At 44.4% G+C, this 23,258-nt stretch overlaps 1 protein-coding gene across 6 annotated transcripts in view; it reads right to left on the reverse strand.

Moving 5' to 3' along the window:
- Positions 1–544: 544 nt before the first annotated feature.
- Positions 545–23,258, reverse strand: part of AK8 (adenylate kinase 8) — a 72,965-nt gene continuing 50,251 nt past the window's right edge. For all 6 annotated transcript variants that reach the window (XM_051636894.1, XM_051636893.1, XM_051636898.1 and 3 more), the window contains 2 exons: positions 3,701–3,781; positions 545–1,130 (listed from right to left, as the gene is read on the reverse strand). In XM_051636894.1, the coding sequence (XP_051492854.1) occupies positions 881–1,130; positions 3,701–3,781 (331 nt within the window). In that variant the 3' untranslated portion in view covers positions 545–880. The remainder of the gene's footprint in view (positions 1,131–3,700; positions 3,782–23,258) is intronic.

The raw sequence follows: 23,258 nt of genomic DNA on the forward strand, positions 1-23,258 counted from the left end.
TGTGCATTTCCATAGCCAGGGGATGAGCAAGCTAACAGTGCTGTGCTATTTATCAAGGATTTTCCAGATAAATAAAGACTTACCTGAGTGTTGCTGCAGCCAGAGCAGAAAAACCTGGACACCAGCCTGCCCAGCCACAGCCCAGTCAGGGCAGCCACAGACTGGGAACCTCCTTCAGGAAAATGGAATTAAGTAACATACCTGCTCCTGCAGCTCGTTATGTCCTTAATTGGGTTGTGAAAGTGATGAACCTGCAGCCAGTTTTCTGTGGCTCTGGGTATTTTTTTTTCCATTTTTTGAGTCTTTCCCCCTGGTTGCAGGGCTGGGTGATGGGGGTGGCCTGTGCACCTGCAGAGTCAGAGCTTTTTAAACACCCTGAGTTAACAAGGGAGTAGAAACTTTGCACCCTGAAAACTCTGCAGTTGTCTTTGCAGAAGGTGCAGGGCAGAGCTGGAAGCTTCATTCTCCTGTTTGCTTTTGTGTCTGAGGCAGACAGGCAGCCCTGGTGAAAAGCACTGGATGAATTAAGACACAAACACAACAAACAGCTTTAATATTCCAAATTGGCTTCATGTGTGTTACACAGTGAGACAGAACTACTGTGCACTGGATCACAGAACAAGTAAAAGATATATGAATTAAACACAGGAACTTCCCTTCCCACAGTGCTCCATACCTTGAATCACAAAACAAAAACTGAAAATATTTCCCCTCATGCACAATTTCTTCCTCTCTGTACTTCACTCAGCCTCGGGGAGCTTCACATTTCAGGCAGCTGGGCTGGCTCCCTCCTCACCTGTGTAACCTGCCACTCCAGTGAGGGGGCTGCAAACAGCACAGGGAGAAGTCTGAAATCAACTGTTCCAGAAAACTTCCTCACTCATTCTAAACCTTTAACTTTTTTAAATGGAATGGGCTTAATGAGACAGCTTTCTATAAACTCAAAGACAACGTGTGGGTCTTGGTCAGCATTGACATAAAAGGCATCTTCATAGAAGTCCTCCAGGTCCTTGGCATTCCTGTCATAGGTCTCCACACGCTGCTTAATATTTTCTTCCTCATCTCTGGGGTTCTGCCTGAGACGGGCTTGGATCTCTGGGGTGGGTGCTGGTCTGAATATGCTGTGGTATCTGGAGAGGAGATAAAATGCCACTGCTTCAGCTCAGGCTGAGGACAAAGCAACAGTATTTCCTAAAATACCCCATGGTTTTGTCTATCACCGTTCCTACGAAGTGCTTCCTTCTGTTCTAGAAGAACAACTGAAAATTTCAGGGCAAGCAGCCTGTCATTCCTGCTCTCAAGAACCTGGACACTCAAAAGCCAGGAGTTTCTCTCAGGGTGACACAGAGTGCTGCAAGTGCTCAGACACTTCACACAAGGCCTGGAGAAAGCCCTGGTGTGTGCCCAGTGCTCCAGGTTCAGAAGCATTTCCAGACCTGCTCCAGATCCAACCCCAAGGTACCACGTTTTACCTTTAATCTTTGATTCCTCTCTTCAAACAAACAAACAAAAAACCCACAACCAACCAAACAAAAAACACACACACACAAAAATCTTTAAAAGCCTAACCTTAAACCTTAGCTGTATTAAAAATATTAGCTGTGGTTTACTGTTAGGCTGGACATTAGTGAGGAGAAATCTGCCAAACTTGGAGTGCAGGGACTCAGGGAGCCCCAACGTAACCCTGTGTGCAGGGTCTGCTGGAGAACTTGTAACTTAAAACGTGGTTAAGGCTCTCAGACATCAGTGACTTCCCTGCCAAGATTCCAAAGTAACAGGATTCCAGCAACAGGGATCACCAACAGGACATTTCAAAAGTGTTTCTCAGGAGCAGGCAGGGGGCTGGGTGCTGCCAGCTCAGGGCAGAGGGGCAGCAGCAGCTCAGCCCTCACTCCACACAGTCTCCAAATCACCAGGGGCTTGAGCTGGAGAGGCAGGTCTGGTTCCTCCTCAGGCAGGGTTAGTGCTGGCACTGCTAGAGAGCACTGGGAGAGGGTAAGAAGACACAAATGCTCTACCTTGAGCTCTGTTTCTGGACTGATTCCAGGTAGAATATAATTGCTCACACCTTTTTAAGGTAGTTGAAGACAAAAAGAGGTTCATTCACTCTGAGGTAGGTTTTTGCTTACTTCAAAATTTCCAAAATGCCTGACTTTGGCTTCCCTGGATTCACAGCTCTGGGTTCACCCAACTACTCTGCCAACTCCAGCAAGACACAGGATCTTCAGCACCAGGTGCTGCAGCCCAGCTCAGCCTGCCCAGACACCAGAACCAATGCTGGGAATCAATCATTCTGCACAGCCAAATACTCCCCACCACTGCTAAGAGCTCTTTTGCAAACTTGTATTTAAATTTCCTGCTACAGTTTCTCAGGAAAGGCCTCCTGTGCCTTAACACTAAACCAGCTCATCCCTCTTCCTGTGCAGCCAAGTTTTCTGTCAGGATAGATGCAAAACTGAGGAGAGAAGCAGAGTCTCTGTATCTCTGCACAGAACTGCATCACAGCTGGTACCACCATGTGGACACAGAGCTATTCAGAGTTATTTAGTGCACATTAGAATTATTCAGAGCCCAGCTGAAGGCCACCCTCTTTGCTGCACTGTAGCCAGTGGTGCAGGTTTAGCATAATGCTGAGGATTAGACACAGCACCTGAAACAATTCAATTCACAACGAATTTGGAAGGAATAAAACCCCGAGTCTGGAAGAAGGAAGCGTGTTAACTGGAGCAGATCCTGACCAGGCTAATCCTAATGATCAGACATGCAGAGAGGTGTGAATGATTTGCTTCATATCCTTCATTTCTTCTGAACAACTGCATCCCTTATTACCAAAACAAAGAGCCCAGTTACAGCAAATCACTGCTGCTGTCACCAGTTAATGTTGCACCTCGAGTGAGATGTCTGAGTAATCATCTGTCACTTTGGGACAAATCCAGTATTTATGGCCTTCATCTTGGGAGGCTTCAGGATTTGTATTTGATTCAATAAGATGAGTTTAGCCTTTAGAAAAGTAAAACTAGTTTAAAATCTAAGTGTGGGGAATTGTTAAAAACAGCACAAGTGAAGCTGCAAATCCACCCCAATTCCAAGAGGTGCTTGGGAAGATATTTCATTGTTACTTGACCCCCAAAAACAAGGGTGGAGGAGACACTAAACCTGAAGGTCTCTGGTGAGATGAGGTGGTGTGAGATGAGCTGCCCCATCAGAGATCCCAACCCTGCAGAGCCTCAGTGACTCAGATGAGCTTGCTCTACTGAGCAGGAAATGCATTAATATCCCACAGCAGACAGAACCATCACAGGAGCTGGGGGAAGTCAAATGCAGCAAGTTTTCCATTTTCCCCATCTGGGAAGCCTTCAAAATTCCCACAGGACCGTCTGAAAACCATCTGCATTTAGGCAAGGTTTCAGACACTGTCCCTCAGCATTATTTTACCAACCAGTTTAGTTACCATTAAAATGTTCCTGCACCTTTCAGGCTCTGAGATTTTCAAATGCCCTGTTCTGACAACAGGAGTTTGGTGCAGCAGGGATCTGGGCTGGTACCTGAGTAGCTATGAAAGTTTCAGCTCATCTTGTAAGGAATCCCTAAGCAAAAGTACAATATTCCTGACTTCCCTGAGACTTCTATGAAGTCTGTCTGGTGCTTTCATCTCACTGGCAGTCTTGAAAAATGTTAAACATCAGACATGAGTGCTAACCTTTCCCCCGTGATGGGATCAACCCTCCGTTGAGACAGTCGTTCCATGATGGATTCATGGGGGAGATGAAAGAAAAATACCCTATGGAGAAGAGAACAAGTGCATTAACATCCTGAGAACATCACTTGTGACCTTCAGAGTCTGAGTTAATCCTTTCCCAAACGAACAGCACACACAGATGTGGAAGAGACAGTACCACTCACACCTGAGGCACCAGAAAACACACACACGGGTCCTCTCTTCTTTGCTTCTTCTCCTCACATCTTGTTTAGTCTCCAAGCTCATCAAGGCAGGAGCTCTTTGACACAGCAAGAGTGGTCCTGGGTGCACTGACAGGGCTGAGAGGACACTGAGATACAGCTGGAGCTGACCTCGCTCTGGACCCATCTTCACAACCCAACTAGCAAACAACACTCACAGAGACATTCTGCAAAAGGTAAATAAAGAATAAATTGCTGCTGTTCCCATCAAGGACAGAAATAGAGCTTTTCTGCCAGGATTATGCACCCTGCCCCAATAACAGCCCTGCACACTGTGGTGCCCACAAAGGGGATTTTCCTGTCCCTGTTCTAGTCCTCTTGCCCTTCCCTCCCCACACACCCCACAGGCAGTTCTGTCTCCCACTCCTGTCCTGCATCCTTTAAAGCCAAATGAGTAAGGAGATTTAAAATGTGCCATGTTGTGCTGCTGACAATTCCCTGTCCCCTCCGTCAGCAGAGACCAGCAGCAGGGCATGGAAGGCAGCTTAGGAGGGCAGGACCCCCTCAGCAACCAGCCTTGCTGCTGAGAAAGCCAAAGAGGAAATAGGAATGTTTGGGTTTAAGATCAAAATCTGCTGTTCCCGTTGAGTCTGAGCAAGGCAGGGCTGCTCAGCATCTTAGAAAGTCAGCCCCTCAGTGTCAGTGGGGTGGGTTCCACTCTAGGAAAAGATGTTCACCAGGGGATAGGGTGGGACTCCAGACAGGTTATGAAAAGCCCCATTTCGAATCAAGGAGGCAGAGCCAGAGAAGAGGATACATCACTTTTGGCCCCAGGCACATGACACTGCTGTGTGAGAGCCCTTGGGCCCATCTCACGTTGACTCCTCTTTGCCATTTGGGTTCATTCTAATGATCCTGTTCATTTTATATCCCAGCTCAAAAGCTCCTGTCCTGGTTTGAGCCAGGATAAAGCTCCTCAGCAGAAAACACTCGAGAAACTGCTGAGAAGGAGCAGAGGTGAGTCCTGTCCCCCAACCATGGGAGACTGGAGCAGATCTGGCCAAAGAACACATCCAATGATTAATTCACAGCAAAATAAAAAGGAGGTTTCCTTTGAAAACTCATGAAAGTAAACTCACCAACCCAGCACGGCCTGAAGGCTGTAAATGCATCTTTCTTTATAAGACACCTCCTCCTGCTGCTGCCTTCAAGGGCAGGCTTCCTATTTTCGTTTTGTCTGCCTCTCACAAAAGATGCTGTAAGCTTTAGACATTCACCAAAGGAACATTTTACACTGACTGGGTGGGATCAGACCAGATGAAAGGCTGAGCTTTACCTTGGCATGCACAGAGCAGATTACTAGAATCCTTTGTAGGATTTAAAGTTATGAAAATCATCTCCCTCTTCAAATGTTTACAGATAATGACTTCTATTCACACTGTGGTAACAAAATAACAGCCAGGAATAAAACATTCAAGATCTTGGAGATTCCAAAGACAGGAAAAGAACAACAGTTTCAACACTCTTTTATCCCTTACACTCTGAACATTTTGTTCTTCTTTGTTTCTGTTGCCCAACAATGCCACAAAAATGTGATTGTCAGAGCAGGTAACATCTGATGATGTGTCTCCAGATGAATATTCTAGTAGAGAGGAACAACATTTATACAGTCATGATAATTGATACGGCTTCCTCCTATATCCTGAAATAAACAGCCCCACTAAAGGATTATAACCTGGCATATCAAGAAAGCTTGTCGTAATTCATAGTTACTAACTCAAAAAGTATTATGGGATTTGAAACAGAAGAGCCTAAAAAAAACCACTCCACTTAAAAAGCTGCCAACAAAATGAACTCTGAAAGCCTTGTCTGAGATTCCCTTCTTTTCTATACGAGATGCTTCTTATTATCCAGGCTGGTGTCACCATTAAAGAAGAGTGTAGGGGGAAGATGTGGGAGAGAACAGACATCCCTGCTAAGATGGATTTTTTTTTTCCCCCCACATGTTTTGTATAATGGCAGACACAGAACAGACTGCACCACAGCACCAACCCTGATCCAATGGTCCTTCCAGTGGAAGGTGGGATGTCTTGCCCTGCCAGCCCATCCAACCCCTACAATAAAACAACACTCCCCTGGGCTGTCAGCTGGAAATGGCTCAGAAGCAGGAAGAAAAGAGATGAAGGAGAAAAACACAGACACAGCTACTGTCTAGACTTATAATGCTTCCAATTAGAAAGCTTTATTATCATTTTGAAGGAGACACACTCCACACACAGCCTGTTGTGCAGCCCCAGGAGCTTTACTCACAAGAGTAGAGCCTACTAACCTGTGGGCATGCTGTGAAGTGCTAGCCTTGGGTGTGGGATACATCCTGCAGCTCCTCCAGGTATTTCCAAGCAACACTTTGCCCTCTCTCAGGCTACTGTGTGTCTGATCACGTAACAAACTTGACCCTCTAACTGTCCAGGTAACGTGTTTGTTGGATTTCTCTTGGAAATCCTCCTAAGATTGAGGGCTGCACCCACAGCCTTGGTCCAGCTTGTACAGCAGTGACTGGAACGACTCCCAACAAGAACTGGATTCATCTCCAAACAGACCTTGGCCCCTTTCACATACCAAGTGTAATTTTGTTCACATAAATGTCTCCTCTGTAAAGCTTCCTTTAGGCATCAGCCAGGCTTTGTATGTTGTAATGTGTCACAGCTTCTATCAAGGGGAAATATGAAACAGATGTCATCAGGCTTGGTAGACAGGGAGGCGAGGAAACACAGCCTCATATCAAAGAGGACCACATTATACCACTAGATTAGCATCTAGCAGCTTCTGTTTCCCAGTTGGCAAGCTGAGAGTTCAGCTCCACAACAGGTGAATAACATCAAGCAGCAGCAACACAAGGTGTGCAGGGGGAGGGACAGGCAGAAATGCTCCAAGAACCCAGCCCGAGCTCAGCACCTACTGAGCAGCAACCAAAAATCGTGGGCGTCCAGTTACAAACTGGTGCTCTGGGGGGGTGTCACTTGGGAGAGCCCCTCAGCCCAGGGCTCTGAGGACAAATGTCCCTCTCACTGCCCCTGAGTGGCCACGTTGCTGCTACACACAGGGCTGAAGACAAGACTGATTTGTGAGCAGAGCTCTGTCCTCTCTCCTTTGTTCTGTCTCCCAGGAGAGGGAGAGAAGGTCCAGCCCTGTCAGCTGGCTTGCATGGATAACACAACAGGGACCACAAATGTTAAAAGGAGAAAAAATAATCTTGTGTCAGAACCCTACCTATTCCTCACTGTACTTGACATCACTTATCTACTCCATCACAGCTTTCAGATCAATTAAAGAGATTAAATTCCCACAAATTACTGATGTTGATGACACCTTCACTGTGTACCCAGTGAAACGACAACGAGTCGCCTCTGGATGATGATGAAATATCTCAGGCCTCTAACAGCTGGAATATAATGCTGCTTTCCTACCAGCCATCTGGCATTCCAAAAGGGTATTTCAATGGCTTCTGGCTCCTGACTATTCACACAGTGTTGTCTGAGATCCTAGAGGTCACCAGGGCACCTCAGTGGCTTCCCTTCCCAAACAGAGGAGAAGGTAAAAGTGTGAGTGGCAGGAGTTTTATTTTAGGCCTGATTCTGAGACAGAATTTCTGGAAAAATGTCTCACAACCACACACGAAGTGAAGAAAGGTTTGTTGTGTTTTGTTTTTTTTTACCTACACAACAGAATTCATCTAATCCTGATGGTCATTTGTTCCGGATGGCAACCAAATGAGTCAATCCAAGTTATTAACAACTGGCAGTGCTCAGAGTTGTCCTCAGGAGAATTTTTTTGGTGGTGGTTTTGTGGTTTGTGGCTTGAATGTCATTGACTCCAAGCACCTAAAAGGGACAAACTGTGTGCTGCCATCTGAAAAGCAAACACTGTGTGCCTGCATTCTGCTAACCCTGAGCTCAGGATTAAAGTTTGCTCCTCCTGTGCACTGACTGGCACCTTCCAGAGTGGTTCCACTCCTTTCTCAGCTGCCTTCACATCTCCAGAGAACTAAATGGCCTGGAAGCCATGCCCTTCCACCAGCTTTGGTCCTGTCATTTACACATAGCTCTTGTATCAGGCTGACCTAGATGGATCCACATGTTGTCTGTTCCAGACCTGAGCTGTCTACTGAAGTTACATTCTCATCCTTGACATTTCTCATGACCTGGAGTTGCTCTGGATGGACATTGGTGAAGGGGAGCCTGAAGCCAAGGCCTTTTTTGTAAAATTATTGTCTGTGAAATTTGATCTGTAGCATTAAATCTAACTGAACTCATACTTTGTTTTTATGTAAGGATGAAAAGGAATGGAACTGAGGCAGTATCTGTATCTGAGGCAGAATCCTGACTCCTCTACCTGCCTTTTAAAATCAGAGACTGCTGACTTGCTGGTGGCTCAACCAGGGCCAGATCAAGCCTGGCAACAAAGTTATGATGCTTGAATTTAAAAAAAAACACCCACAAACACAACACCAAACAACACTGGGCCACTTTTAATGTAGCATTTAAACTATTGAGTTGAAACTGCAACTTTAAAAATAGCAAGCTATTAATCTTTCCCTTGTTTCCTTGACTCCTATATATCTTCTCCCTCGTCGGCAGGTACCAGCTGCCATATTCCCATTCTTCAAGCTCTGCACTCTGCAAAAAAAAGAGGCCCCTGCTGGCCAATTCTTGTTTAAAATTGTGCATAATTGATAGTGGCAAATCTACCCCAGCTGTCTCTAAAACCTCTCCAGGGGCAAGAAGAACACTCTCTGTGCCTGTCATTAACTACTAAATTAGCAAGTGCTCCTGGCAGTTTACAATGCACCACATCAGTCTGCTTTAAAAACAAATAAATAGAAAGACAAAGAATGTGAAGATCAGATGTCTGTGTGATCTCAAAGTTACTGCAAACTTTGCTGGCAGAACTTTGACAGAATCCCAGCTAAATCAGAGCAGAAGGAAATGGGAAAGAGAGAGCAAGAGAGAGAGAGAGAAAGAAAGAGGAAGGTGAGAAAGAAGAGGAAGGGACAGAGTGACCCTCTTCTCCAGGCAAATGAGTAGAAATGCCAAGTTCAAGGCCAGAATATTAAGCCTTTCATAAGGCACAGAACATCTTAGTCAATATAGAGATCACAACACAGTGTTATCTGATGCTGTGACACAGTTCCCCATAGAATCCTCGAATCATCAAGGTTGGAAAAACCCCTCAAGATCAAGTCCAGCCATCAGCCCTACGACCACTAAACCATCTCCTGAAACACCAAGTCCACCTGTTTTTTCAACACCTCCAGGGATAGTGCCTCCACCACCTCCCTGAGCAGCCTGTTCCAAGGTCTCACCACTCTTTCAGCTAAGAATTTTCTCCTAATAACTCATCTGAACCTCCCCTGACACAACTTGACCCCATTTCTCGTCCTATTGCTGGTCACTGGGGAGAAGAGCCCAACACCCACCTCATCACAACCTCCTCTCAGGTAGTTGCAGAGAGCAGTGAGGTCCCCCCTCAGCCTCCTCTCCTCCAGGTTGAACAGCCCCAGCTCCCTCAGCCTCTCCTCAAAACAACTCTCCTGGAGGACTTAGTTCTGACAACACACATGATGGCTACAGATTTGTAAATGAGATATCAAGCTGAAGCAGAGATGAGGCTGGTGAAGTGTGAGGAGCTCTCTCAAAGGCTACCTGAGGTAGCTGGTTGGATCAATCAGCTCCCCTAAAGAATTTTCCCTTTCCTGTGGGATAAAGACACCTTGAACCTGAAACCTTGCCTAAGCCTCTTCTCAAGAACAAGGGGCCCAGCCACAGGATTCTGAGCATATTGTATTTCCATAATTACATTCTACATCCCCAAATCCCCTCTTGAAATTTAAACTGGTTACATAGATCCCACCTTCCTTTCCCCAGGTTGTTCAGGTTTCTCTCAATGCAGCCATAAAGGAGGTATTTTGCCCATGGGTAACCAGACTACAAATGATCTTCTGAGGCTGCACCACTGACTGGACATGGATCTCAGCAACTTCCCACCCCAAATACTGCTTCTGCATGTCTCTGCAATGGATTAAATTATCCTTATCTCTTATTTATGCAAGGAGCTGGTGGGAGGTTTTATTCACTGATGTCTTTCAAATTCTGGGATATCTTCTGATGAAAGAGGCTTGACTCTATTTTGGGAAGTAATTTCACCCTCTAGGTTTTGACCATGAGGGAAAACACATTGCATAAACACTAAAACACAGGTTAATCAGCACAAGTGTTTTGCTCCTTGAGCTCCTGTAATGATTCGTGTGATGACAATCTGCTCCCAGACACTGCATCTTTCCTTTCAAATGGCTGCATTTGTGTCCAATAACTACAAAAGGCAGCTAAGTGGGGCACTATTCCCAGGACGTGGCTTCTGGCCAGGGGAGAGAGATGAACAACAGCCTTGGTAGCTGCAGATGTTCCTTCCCTTCCCCAGCAGTGCAGAGTAATGACTCTGGTAGATGTTTTCCACCCACCCATTAGCTGTGCCAGGTCCCTCCTGGATCTCACCCCACCAGCCTGGGATCTCAACAGCACCCCAGGGGCTGCCACAGCAGCTTGTGCAGGGGGAAGAGGGAACAATGGGCTGGACCTGAAGGTGGGAGAAAGCAAAGCAGCTCCACTGGTGTCACACAGGCTTCCAGCAGCCCCAGCCACTCCAGGTGACAGCTCTGCACAAGCACAGGCTGTGCAAATGCTGCACAGACACACAGCTACAGAGCCAGTGCTTTCCTACCAGGGGCTTCAAGGCATTTTGTAAAGCTTCTTTTGAGAGGGCAACATTAACTCTTCCCCTATGTAATAAGTGCCTGGATGCATTAGTACCTCCATCCCAAACTGCTTTACATTTCTCCCCTCATTTTTATTCTTTGCCTCCTTCTTCCTCTCAGCTGTTATTCCAGCATCTTTGCATTCCCCCTGGAGTTCATTCCAGCAGTGCTTTCTGAACCACAGCAGAAGATGGAGAAGATGGCAGCCAGTCCTGCTTTGGAGCAGTGTGGCTGCCACCAGTTCCACCAGCCACGGGATTAATCAAACCCAGGCTCAGATAATCAAAAGCCTCTGCAGCCCCAGAGGCCCGAGGTCAGGAACCTGGACCCACTTCCCCAAATGCAGTTGTGTTCCCTCAGATGTTTGCAACCCTCCCGTGCAATAATTAGTCTCTGCAAAGCAAATCTTGAGTGGGAACTCCAGGGTTAAGCACTAGCAAACTCATCTCAGAGCTGATGCCTTTCCTACCTGTCTGCAGCTTTTCCCTAGCACATCCTGCTCCTGGCAAGGAAACCCACTCTTTTCTTCCTTATTAAATAAATGGAGCCAAATTTATAGTAAATTGTATTTAATCTTACGTGTTCCTTTAAAATTCTACATTCCACTCCCCCACCCCCATCATTTAAACCCTAACTTTTGCTGTTGGTAGAATATTTGGGATAGAAACCAAAATAAATAAAAGAACTGACACCATAAAAAGCATATGATTTGGGGGCAAGGGGAGGGAATAAAAGAACGGACTATAATGTGTCATTTTATATATGTGTCAAAGGAAACCAAATTCATAATAGGGAATAAAAATTCCCTGTTTAAATACTGTCAAATAAATCCTCAAATGTAATAGGGTTCACTTCTGGGGAAAAGAAAACTAAATCTGATTAAATATTAATGTGGCGTAGTATTAATTAAGAGAGAAAAAAGTCCATCAAGAGAACCCCAATATGTTTACTGTGTCCCCAGGAAGCTGGAAAATTTCACAATCAAGTGTGTAAATGTTCTAAAAAAGGCTCCTGAATATTTTATGAATATTTGTCATAAAACAGAAATAATAACCACTGTGCAGAGCTATTAGAATTAATATTTATGCTGCCCGCCATGAAATATTCATGGGGACCGAGAAGGGGGGGCCCGTAAGACAAGAATTAATTTACACTGGGCTTGGTTTACCCGCTGGCTTGATGTTTAAAGACGGGCTGACAAGGCTCCCTATGAATCCGTCAGTCACTTGCAGCAGTGGGTGGGGTGAAGGCAGGGGGAGGGAGGGCAGGGGGAAAACGGGCCCGAGCTGCTGACAGCTCCCAGATTGAGTTTCTGAAAAAAAAAAATATAATAATAATAATAAGCCCCCCCCCCCCCCTCCCCTTTTTTTTCCTTCTTGCCTTTGCCCCAGGCGCTGGGGGCTGCCACCCTTCATCCCCCCTCCCCTCCCAGCTGCTGAAATTAAGGCATTAATGAGCCCTCTCCCCTTTACAGCAGGCCCCAGGAATGTTTACTGCTGATTAAATCATAATGCGGCCGAGCTGTATAATTCATGAACCAATTAAAGGAAGTGTTAGTTGATTTGATGGGATGAGGACGTACAAAAAGCATTTAACTAATAGGGAAGCGTGGGCTGCCGGGCGCTGCGGCTTCCTCGGGTTACGTGGCTAATTGCTCAGCTTTATAGGGCTGTCACAGATAGCCATACATATTTCATTGTTCTCAAAGACTTCAATTGTTTGCTTTCGTGTTGCTGCTGTAATATGTAGAAGCCCAGCCAAACTTCAGTGTAGTTAAAGCCCTCCTCTGCAAAAAAAAAAGCAGGTTGCTCCGGGAGGAGGGAGGGGAGGAGAGGGGCAGAAGGAGAAGGTTGGCTGACAAAGGAGTAACTTAAAGCCTCAGAGTTAAATGTCACTCAGCAATTACATGATTAAAAGGTGCAACATATGATAGTCTTTTGTTTTACAACTTTCTGGACACTCATCTTCTATGCTGACTTCACAGCAGAGAAAATATCGGGACACTAAACTATTTTATTATTATTTTTTTAATCCTGAGGAGCAAGAGGGGAAAGAAGTATATTTAAAAAAAAATCCAGCAGGGAGGAGCTCGATTGCTGTGGTTATCAAGAATAATACATCGTGGTTTAACTTACACGGTTCAATCCTCTGAAAGATGTGAGAGATGAAGGTTGATTTCCCACTTGGGAGGATGCTCAGTGTCCTGCTCTGAGAGCTGCTGAGTCCTGCTCACTGCTCACACCCCCACCTTGAGATGATTACACAAGGAATGGGGGATTTTACCATTTATGCTGCCTTACAACACACCCCTCCCCAGCTGACAGGCCAGGATTCCATGAAAAGGATCCTCTTGACCTGCAGATGCTACCAGTCAAGTCACTCCTGTCCTCAGTAAAACCAGGCAAACTTCTAGCAATGAAATCCCCAGCCCGTACCCAGAAGTGCATGGATGGCTGAAGAAATGGGGTACTATCAGATAAAGATCATAAACACAGGCACTCATTTGTGGCTAGACCCTTAAATCTATTGGATAAAGAACAAGCTGGGGAAATATGCTTTTTCTGGGGGTCAGTGATGGAGACTGAACTTGCACAGGTCCCTAACAAGGTACATTGCATATTGTCACCCACCTGAGGAACACCAGGGGAAGTCCTGACCTCCTGTCTCATTCACAGCTTTGCTTTTCCAAGTGTTGTACAAACACCAACTAAGTGACTTTCAAGATACCCTATTATGTAAAGCTTATAATCTGGTTCAGCCCTCTCCTCACACCCATTCCCTCCAGGATTTGCCTTTGGAAAGCAGTCCCTGGGGGGTGCCTGCATGGATGCCCCTGGATGTGTCTCTCCTCCACACGTGCTCCACCAAAAAGCACAGGGCATGGAACATCCCCTCTCCAAACCCACCTGCTCCAGAGAAACCAGAGGTTTCTGTGTGTGTACTGGTACTGGTGTGCCAGAAGCCAAACTCTGTGCAAAAACCACACCAGTTTCAAGGAAGGTTTTGATGCTCAGGAGAACTCTTCCAAACATGCCAGCTTCACCTTGACATTCCAGTGATGAACCACCTCCCCAGCCAAGTGCCTCAACACTAAACTAAGGAAACCCATCTCTGCCCTCCTGCTGGAATTGTTGTGTATGAAGAATTACATCACACCAGAAAAGCAGAGTATCTTTGCAGGTCTTCCCCAGGGAGGCAGGAGACTCAGATTCAGTGAATACTTCCTTGTTTCTAAAAAGCAGAGCAAGCCCAAGGAGCCCAAAAAAGAGGGAGCCATAGATTCCATTTCCCAGGACAGGACCCAGATTAGCAGGCCCAGATTGTCCAGGTGGAGAAACAGGTGGGAAAAACCAAAAACCTGGGGATACTAAAGACAAACCAGTTCTGGTGTTGCTTGACCCTGATGTTAAAAAGGCAGCGTCCAAAACCAAAAATTACTTTAAATAATTTCCTTTGTTCAGAACTACTATATATTGTTAGTTTGTCCCTGGCTTCTGGGTTGAGTAATTCAAAAGTTTGGTTTAAGGTATTAGTTTAATAAGTAATCTCTGAAATAAGGGACAATGACATCAGATCCACAGCAGGAACACTTGCCATTAACCCATCGTGGGGCTGAGTAAAGTGGAAATTGGATCGTCTGTGCTAGAAAATGGAAAGGTTAAGTTGTCTGGGAGATAAAGTTGATCCTAAACTCACCTAAGTGGGCAGGATCTGAAATCTGACTGGCCAGATAATCATCTGGATAGTTGCACACATGGTTGAAAGCCCACGTGTGATCTGGGTAGGGTTTGAATTGACACCACTGTTGGATGAAACGCATCTGCAAACTGGTAAAATCCATGCAATGTATTTAGGACCCTCAGCACCTGGGAGAACAACACGGGGTGTGTTTGTGGCTGTGTCAGTGACCTCTCGTGCTGGCCCCACGAACAATGAGCTGCATCAACTTGGGTCTCACGTGGGGAAAAACCAGAGGTGAGACACAGACCCAGGAACCACATTCTGCCATTGATTGCTAAGAGGAAACATCAGGACTTGACAATGTCAAAAAAACAGTGGCTGGCAAAAAAATATGTTCTTTCTTGCTTTTGAAGTGCCCTGGATACAATCAGACCAAAAAAAACCTCCTAGATTTTGGTTCAACGTGGAAAGGGCTGTTTGCATTTCAATATGTTCAGCTTATCCTGCCAATAAAGACATGGAATCATGAAGAAGAGATCAGGCCACTGGAGTGAAAAATAAAGAGGTGACATCCTGCAGACCTTTCAGATAAAACAGCTCCTTGCTTGTAACATTTCTGTTGACGTCCCAATATTTCTGAATGATTGGGTTTTCAAATGAGATCAGTGAGCATGCAAATGAGGAAACAGGATCAAGACATCTCCCATACCTGATTGGATAGAGAAATTATCAAAAGACCCTTTTTTCATATCAAATTTCCATCACAAAAGGTCAAACTTTCAACTCCCATTACTTTTGCTAACTGCATTTCACTCTGCCTGCCAGCTCAAAGCTGCTGCTTGTTTTCCAAGGAAAAAAGAGGAGTAACAAATGATTACATCTTCCCCCACATCTGTCATCCAGGATGGACAAACATTTTCTAATCTCGTTCTATTTTTCCCTACAGCCCTCAAAAATCCTTGCAGCCACAGCTTTGCTCCTAACCTGATTAGCTATTCCCAGGTTGGTTTTATTTTTCTTACAGGTTCTCTGCTTATTTTCTAGCCTACAGACTGACAAGAGCACCAGCTGTGCTGCCAGAATGTTTTGTTCTACAATTTGGCCATTTAAAGTACTTTTTGTGTGTCTTTCTAAAATAGATACCCTTGTGCTGCCTGGCTGGACTGATGCCTAAACACTCCAGTAATGGATGTTTCAGAAGAAAACAAAAGACAAAGAGAGCATCATTTCCCCTGAAGTCCTCTCACAGTTTTATTTCCCCTGGCAGCAAACCCTGCCCTGGCCTCCTGATCCATCCCCTTCATGAGCAGATCATGGCCCAAGACTCCAAGGTTTTGCTCTGCCTGCTCAAAACCCTCAGCTCATGCAACCTCAGAAGACTTAAACCCTCGTGTCCCAACAGAGGGGAGGCTCAGCATCCCTAGGTCTCATCTACTGCTTTTCTAGGACTCAAGCTGAACTTTGGAGCAGCAGAGCCAGCAAGTGGGGCCAGCACAAAAAGATGAGGATGTTAGGGAAAAGTGCAGGACTCAACATATTTGTTGTTACTGGTCCCATAAAAAATCTCCCTCGATATTATTTTCAGTGCAACATCTATAACCCAGCAGATCAGTACCTAGAGATTCCAACTCTTCTGGTTTTCTCTGTTCTTATTACTCAACAACTAAATGTTTCACAAAGCCATTTCCTACAGAAATATTTATGTTCCCAGATGTTTATTGGCCCCTCTATCATGATCAAGCTTTTATGAGCACTCTATACAGAACTCTGAATTAAATACATAATTTCTGCTCTGTCAGTTCCTGGCTTGATGCTGCATTTGTCTGTTTTACACAGCAAAGGCACCTTGGCAAACTAGAGAACAACCTGCAGAAAAACTACTTTCTACAGCCCAGATATTTCTATCCACCACTGGCTGTTGTGGCTCAGTGATCACAGGAAGCTAATGAGGACCAGGAGGGTGCAGGGTTTAAATTCCAGCAAAGACACTTACTCCTTGTGTTAGGTTTCTTCAACAACCTTTTTAGCTAATTTCTACACAACTGCAGACATGAGGCTCTGCACCACCAGGTGCTGGGAGGAAACAGAAGATTCTCCTTGCAAATGTTACACAAATGCTTCTCCCTGACTCGCTCCACACCACGCAGCTGTCCCCAGTTCCACAGAGTAACTGGTCTTAATCCAGTGGCAGGTGAGTGGACCCACCAGTAAACCCTACAGACTGTTGGTGGGCACCAGGAGCTACTCTCCCAGATTACTTCATTTTTGATTTTCTGTTTTTCTTCTCTTTTTGACCAAAAAAGCCTGTGGTGATTTATGGGGGGCTGTATGTAGCCAGTAAACTGGATTTTTGGCCTTGTACCACATCAGAACAAGGCAATGATCTCAGCTCCTTTGTACCCAACAAGAGCCAGTGACAGAGCACAGGGAGACCTTCTGCATCCAAGTTCTCCAACACCAAAATAACAGTGACTGCATTTTATCTATAGGTCTCCTCTCTTCACAAATCTATTACTATTGAAACACTAATCACCAGGCCACCTAAGTTCATAAAAAGTCATTCTCTGAAAGGCTAAAAATTGTGGGGGTGTTTTTTTTTTCCTGGGACAAGCTCGGCCAGAGGTTGTTCCAGGATGAACTGGGTATCTTAGGTCTGGAGTTCACACGATTTAATGTTTCAGTGTAGCTGAAAAAAAATCATAAAATTTCTGCTGACTGGGACCTATATTTGACATTCAGAGAGATTCAGAACTGAGGTGTTTCCAGCAATGAGTAACTGCACAGCAAGTTACTCAGCCTTGGACTGACTGCACAGACAACATGGAAACAATGATTTTTTTCATCTAAAAGACACTGTACTTCAAACAACACTGAATCTGTTGTGAATTACAATGTGTTTGGAATTAACCAGACAGAACCTGACATTGAATCAAAAAGAAAAAGATGGATTTTTATTCTTAGAACTGTTTTAAATTTAAAAAAAAAGATTCCTGCTCCTTAAAAAGCCTGACAACTTTGCATAACTGTTTGTACCTAGAAATACATTGAAGGTGAGGGCATTCACCTTCACTCCCCGTTTGTACATACCAGGAAAAAAAAATGCATGTTTAAAGTTACTTTCTCCCTAATACAACAGAATCCTGCCCAACACCATCAGGAGAAGAAACAACAACAAACCTTTTACAAAATCAAGTTCTTTTAAGAGCAAAAAAACCTCCCAGATCACATAACAATGAAGGATTTTCAAAACACACACTGTTCCTCTAACCACACAACTTGACTGGCACAGCTCTACTTCCTGCACCAGGCTTGTTTAGAAAGATCAGACCTTCACAGCCCATTTTTTTGGCCAGGGCAGGGAGGAAACCAGTCAGGTTTTCGTGCAGGCTTCCACCAAAGAGCTTCCACTGCCATCACCATCGATCACCTCCGAATATCAGCAGTGATACAACATCTTTCATGAAAAAAAAGGCTGCAGCTTCTTTCAGAAGGACTGCCATTTGCCATTTCTTTTAGGTAATCAGATAGCTGTTAATTAATAAACCTGTCAGGTGAATCGTCCTGCTCTGGTCATCATTATCCATTCTGTAACAGAATCCTGCTCTCATCACTGCTATCCACCCCATAGCTTCCAGCTCAATTAACTTAATGCTATGCAAATGAGAGGCTCTCCTCATCATTAGCTTATAGCCCACAAATGTTAATAACATAATTGGGCCTTCAACAGGGTAATTAGACACGATTTCTTCCATTAGTCTTACAAGGCTAATTATTGTTGATAGGAGAGAGGGGATGAGTCCCAGTGCTGCATGCAAAGAGGGGCAGCTGTTTAAAGCAAATATAGACAAACCATCAACAAGGTAAAACAACAGTTGAGATCTATAGCAGGGTCAGGTAGGGGTGGGGGGAAGGAAGGCAGCAGGATTAGAAACTAAGGAACCACTGGAGAAATTCTCTACCAGGCAGGAAACTACAACCCAAATATTCAGGCTGAGCATGGAGCTCTCCTGCCCTTAATGAATCAGAGGAAGCTGCTCTCACTTTTTGCAGGTGGAACAAGTTGGAAGCTGTAGTGATGGAACCTCCTGCATTTGTAATGCAAATAGACACCCAGAGGTGGTCACAGAAAAGCCTTTAAGAAATTAACCTGTTCTTAGTTCTCCCCTGTCATTATATTCAAGCTCCTCTCATGCCATCACTGGTTTTACTGGGCTTTTTGGGATGATTTTTCTGAGTAACAGCTACTTCCTGTAAGAAATACAGACCTAGAAGACCAGAACTCCTTAATAACCACTGAGCAAAAGGCATTTCAGCTATTTCATAACAGAAAGTTAATAAAAACCCGGATTCAATACGATGGACTGGCAGTAACATTTTAAACAAAAAAGAGGCAGCAAGTTTTCAAGCTGGGATTATGTTTTGAATGGTGGGATGAAAGGTCAGGGCTTGCTCCTGTGCCAGTTCATTCTATGGAGTCTTATCCATGGAGGTTAGAAATTTACAGCTGGAGTAAAAACCCTGTGAGGAAACCATACTTTTTAAAAAGAGAAGGTAAACTTTACAAAAACACAGGCAGTTCCTCACAGCCACAGCTTTGCTTTGACAGCTCAAGTGTTTTACTGCAAACGCTGCCAAGGAAAATATACATCAAACTGAAGAATCCAACCCAAGGGCTTGAGATACCACAACTGCTTTATTTTGTTTCTGTTTTCTTTTACTTTAGGGCAAATTAACGGCCAATTCAAGCCCTTTTATTTCACTGCAAGTGTGTGAATAGGAAGCCTTCCTATATACTTGGCCTGGAAATTAGCTTCATTCATATTCATAAATTAGCAGCCTTCCCCAGGAGGTTAAATGAAATGATAGATTTTCAACCTGCTGTACCTTGTTCTTTGGTCAGTTCTATCAAAAAGAACAGGTTGTCTTCTGGATCTTTCACTCAGGCCATATCAGTGGGCTATTAATCAGCATTCAAATCAGAACAATATTAGACTACAATTTTTTAGAAATCGTTTTTATCCTGCACTAAAGGATGGCAGTGACCTCACTGAGCTCCAGAAACACAGCACGTGTTAGAAAAGGATAACATCCTACATGGGATGGGTAAAAGCCTTACTCAAAATGTATTTCAAGCCTTACAAAGGACATAGTTCTGCAATACAGAATTTTGGAAACATACTGTATTTCAGGACAGGAAATACTGTCCTTAGACAGCACAAAACCACAGGGTCACCACTTACACCTGAGCCAAAGGAAGCCCATTTAAGTGATAATGCTTAATACATTGATGTGACTGCAGGTGATCCAGACCAGTAGAATTAGACCCAGTGCATCTGGCAGGCACACGAGATCATTCCTGCATCTGCCCTGCAGAGAAAGCCAGGGCAGTCCTCAGTTCTGCTCTCTCCAATTGCCCTGCACTTGCTAAATTTACTTACTAGAAGATTCTGAGCAAATATCTTGTTCCAAGGCAAACAGCCATCAATCCCCGGATGTTTTAATGAAGATTACACTTTCTAATCCTCCTGGTAATGACAAACTAGTCTCCATTCAATATGCAATATTACTTGACAGTTTTAATCACCCAAGCTGTATTACTCTATTTGCTACAGACTGATGCACTTGTCTTCCCAAATCCTGCAGCTTGGAAAATCGAAGCAAAAGCAGCATCGTGTTCTTGCTGCCTGTGGCTTGCAGGGTTCCACCAGCTCTGAGCAATGCCCTGCTCTGGGATTAGTCTCAGAGCCAAAAGAGGCTACTAAATCACAGCAGACATGATCTTGGCCTAAGTTTTGACTCCAGAATTCCTGAATTCTAGTAATCATGGAGTTCAAAGGCAACGTGCATTTGTGGTGTTGTGCTCCTGCTGCCCCCGAGCTCACAAGATCAGGCACTAAATGCAGTGACAGACTTTCTTAAACTCAGTTTTAACCTCTACGGATGTAAGGGTGACCTTTTAACTTTTACTCAGAATAATATTCAGCCAAGTTTGGCTACTGACGTTAGAATTTTCTCTCTCTCCAGTCAGGTATTGAGTCCAGAGAGGCAACCTTGATGCCAGTGGCAACCTCTGAGAAAAATGGTTTCAGCATAAGTGGAATCAGGACAGAAAGTCTTCAGGTTTCCAAAGACCCCCTCATCTGGGAGAGGCAGCTACTGCAGGAAAATATCCCTCCTTTAACTAACAAAAAGAACAAAAGGATTATGCATGTGGTTTGGGGGCCTTAAAAAAAGAAAAATACTGACTTAGAAATGGAAAATTTTCCTCTTTCTCTTCCTGGAGGCTTAGGAAGCTTGCTGAGATCAGAGATCTCCTTAATTGCTGCATCCAGGATGTCACCAAACAAACTCCAGCCATCAAAGGGAGCTTGCATGAGGTAACTTCTAAAAATAATACCTGCCTCCCACAGCTGAAGCCAAATATACCTTCTATCCTTGCTGGAGCAGCATGAGCACGTGACAGCAAATGCAGCATCCTACAGCAAACCCAGGGCAGGGTTTTGAAATGGCATTTGGTGCTTTGGTGTTGTTGGCTCAAGATGCACATTAACACCTTTCCCCTGGTCAGAAAAGCTCTTCTGGTACCCAATACAGGTCAGGCAGAATGTGCAGCAGAAGTGACACCATCTTTTTGTTGTAACCACCCAATTTTCTGTCTCTTGGGTCACTTACCAGCAACAGCTTCTATATGGATTAGTGTTGTGGGGGAAGAGAGAGCACAATTTGCTCAGGACAAGAGAGAGACTGGAGGAGAAGGATTCCCCAGAAATGGCCAAACCTCCACACTCTGTGTAAGGAGCTGCTTCCACCAGCTTTGTGTAGGGCAGAAGGCTCTGTGTGTGTGGCTTTTTGCACCATATGTGGAGAATTAGGTGTCACTACTAAGGAGCCTGTGGGTGTGACTGCTTAAAAGAGCCTCCTCAGCAGAGCACTGTGCAACTCCTCACATGTAACTCTCACACCTAGGGAATGGGAGCCTCTCTGCTGTGTTTTACTCCATTTACTGGAGTGCTCAGTGATGCCTCTTGTAATAGAGACTGACCAGGAAACAAAGGTAAATTACTCAATTAAAATCTTGTCAATGAGCAGGGTAAGTCTCCCAGCACTTGCAGCAAGAAGCAGACAAGGACTGAATGATTGTAGCTTGGAAAAGGCAACGGGGGGAGCAACTGTGGATTAAATTGATCCCACTCACTCCATGAAGCAGATGAGTCGTTCACCAGTTGTGCTAATTTTGCACAATAAGCACAATCTGTAATGGATTTTGGTTGGGGAAAGAACTGCCTTCACTTGGCCAGGGTGTTGTGCTCCCCCCGGGTGGCTGCGTGTGGACGTGATGTACAGTCAGCACAGCTCAGGGGGCAAGAGTCTCCTCTGGGGTGGGCAAGGCAAAGGAAAACTCATCACCTAAACCACATTCTTCCAAAACAGGTTTTTTACTTCCTGAGCATATCACTGACCCCAGAAGATCCTGCTGCTTTAGCTCCCACTGTCTTTCCCCTGACATTTTACCAAACCCATCAGTTTGACCCTGAAGATCTTGAGGCAGAAGGAACAGAGGAGCTGAGATGGGAGCACTGATGTGCAAAGTGATAATAAAAAGGAAACTAATTAGCATTAGTGAAGACAACAGTCAGTAAACCAGCAACCAGATAATGGCTCTGGTAAGAGGGAGCTGCTTTCTAATCAGAAGAGACAAAAAACGAGCATGATGGAAGCAGAGAATTGGTCTGCCTATTATTTTTACTACTTTCTTTATAAATTAACCCGAATCCTCCTTAGGTCACTTGAACTTTTCCTACTGTTTCTCCCTGGTGCAGGCAAATGTTATTGTGCTGCTTTAATACCTTGATTGCCACATCATTTTTGTTTGTTCCCTGCCCACCCCCCCGAAAATGAGGAGAAAATAAGAAGATATAATTATAACATTTCTTCTTTGTTACTCATCAGATTTTTGTGTGCCACCAATTAAAAACACATCTATTATAAATACACAATAACCATCATTTAAATTAGGCCAAAGTTTTAAAAATGCCCTGTAAGATTTATTTTTTTTCCATGTCAGAATAATTCAATCACTATTATGTTTCCTTGATGCAACTATTTTGGGACTTAGCTTGTTCCTTGATAGGATTTTAATTAAGTCATTTACATTTAATTTCCAAAGACGTAGCTGTTACAGAAAGACAGTCAGGAAATGAAGAGACAAAAAGAAACCTGAAGACAGCCAATCTCTAACAGAAATATTTTGGCTATAAAAACAAATGGAAGGAGTACATCTTCAGTGATAAATATTCCAGTCCATGTCTGGTAAACTCCCAGATAATGGCAGCACTGTAGGGTCACTGGGGTTCTATTAGCTCAATTAATGAGGAGTAAGATAAGGCTAACACCTACCTCTTCAAATGGCTAAAAAATAGAGCTGATAGTAATGGAGTTATTAACCTTCACCAGCCAGTGAATTTTGCTGCTGATTCAAACTCCATTTCCTAGTTCAGGCCTCCATTAATAGGCTGTTTATTATCCCTAATCCACACTGGGAGCAGCTGCAGAGATATGAAAGCCCCATGTAAAGACGAAATAGTTAAAAAAAAAATATGAAAATACTAATTTTCTTTTTTTTTTTCCATTCTAATTTTTTCAACATATTCACAGATTCCACCTTAGAAATGAGAAACATCCTTCTCCTCAAGTGTTTGAACACCAGGTTCTTTGTAGTGTGTGGAAAAAGAGGCTTTACATCTGTTGTGTGAGATGATGAGGACTAAACAAAACACTGCTGGAAAACTTGCACTAGAGAAGCTTGTGCTGTTTGTTTTCTCTGCTGGGAAAGAAAAACATTTAATATGGGGGAGAGTGGGTATTT

The sequence above is a fragment of the Apus apus genome, chromosome 19, assembly GCF_020740795.1.
Source record: "Apus apus isolate bApuApu2 chromosome 19, bApuApu2.pri.cur, whole genome shotgun sequence".
NCBI classification, from domain to species: Eukaryota; Metazoa; Chordata; class Aves; order Apodiformes; family Apodidae; genus Apus; species Apus apus.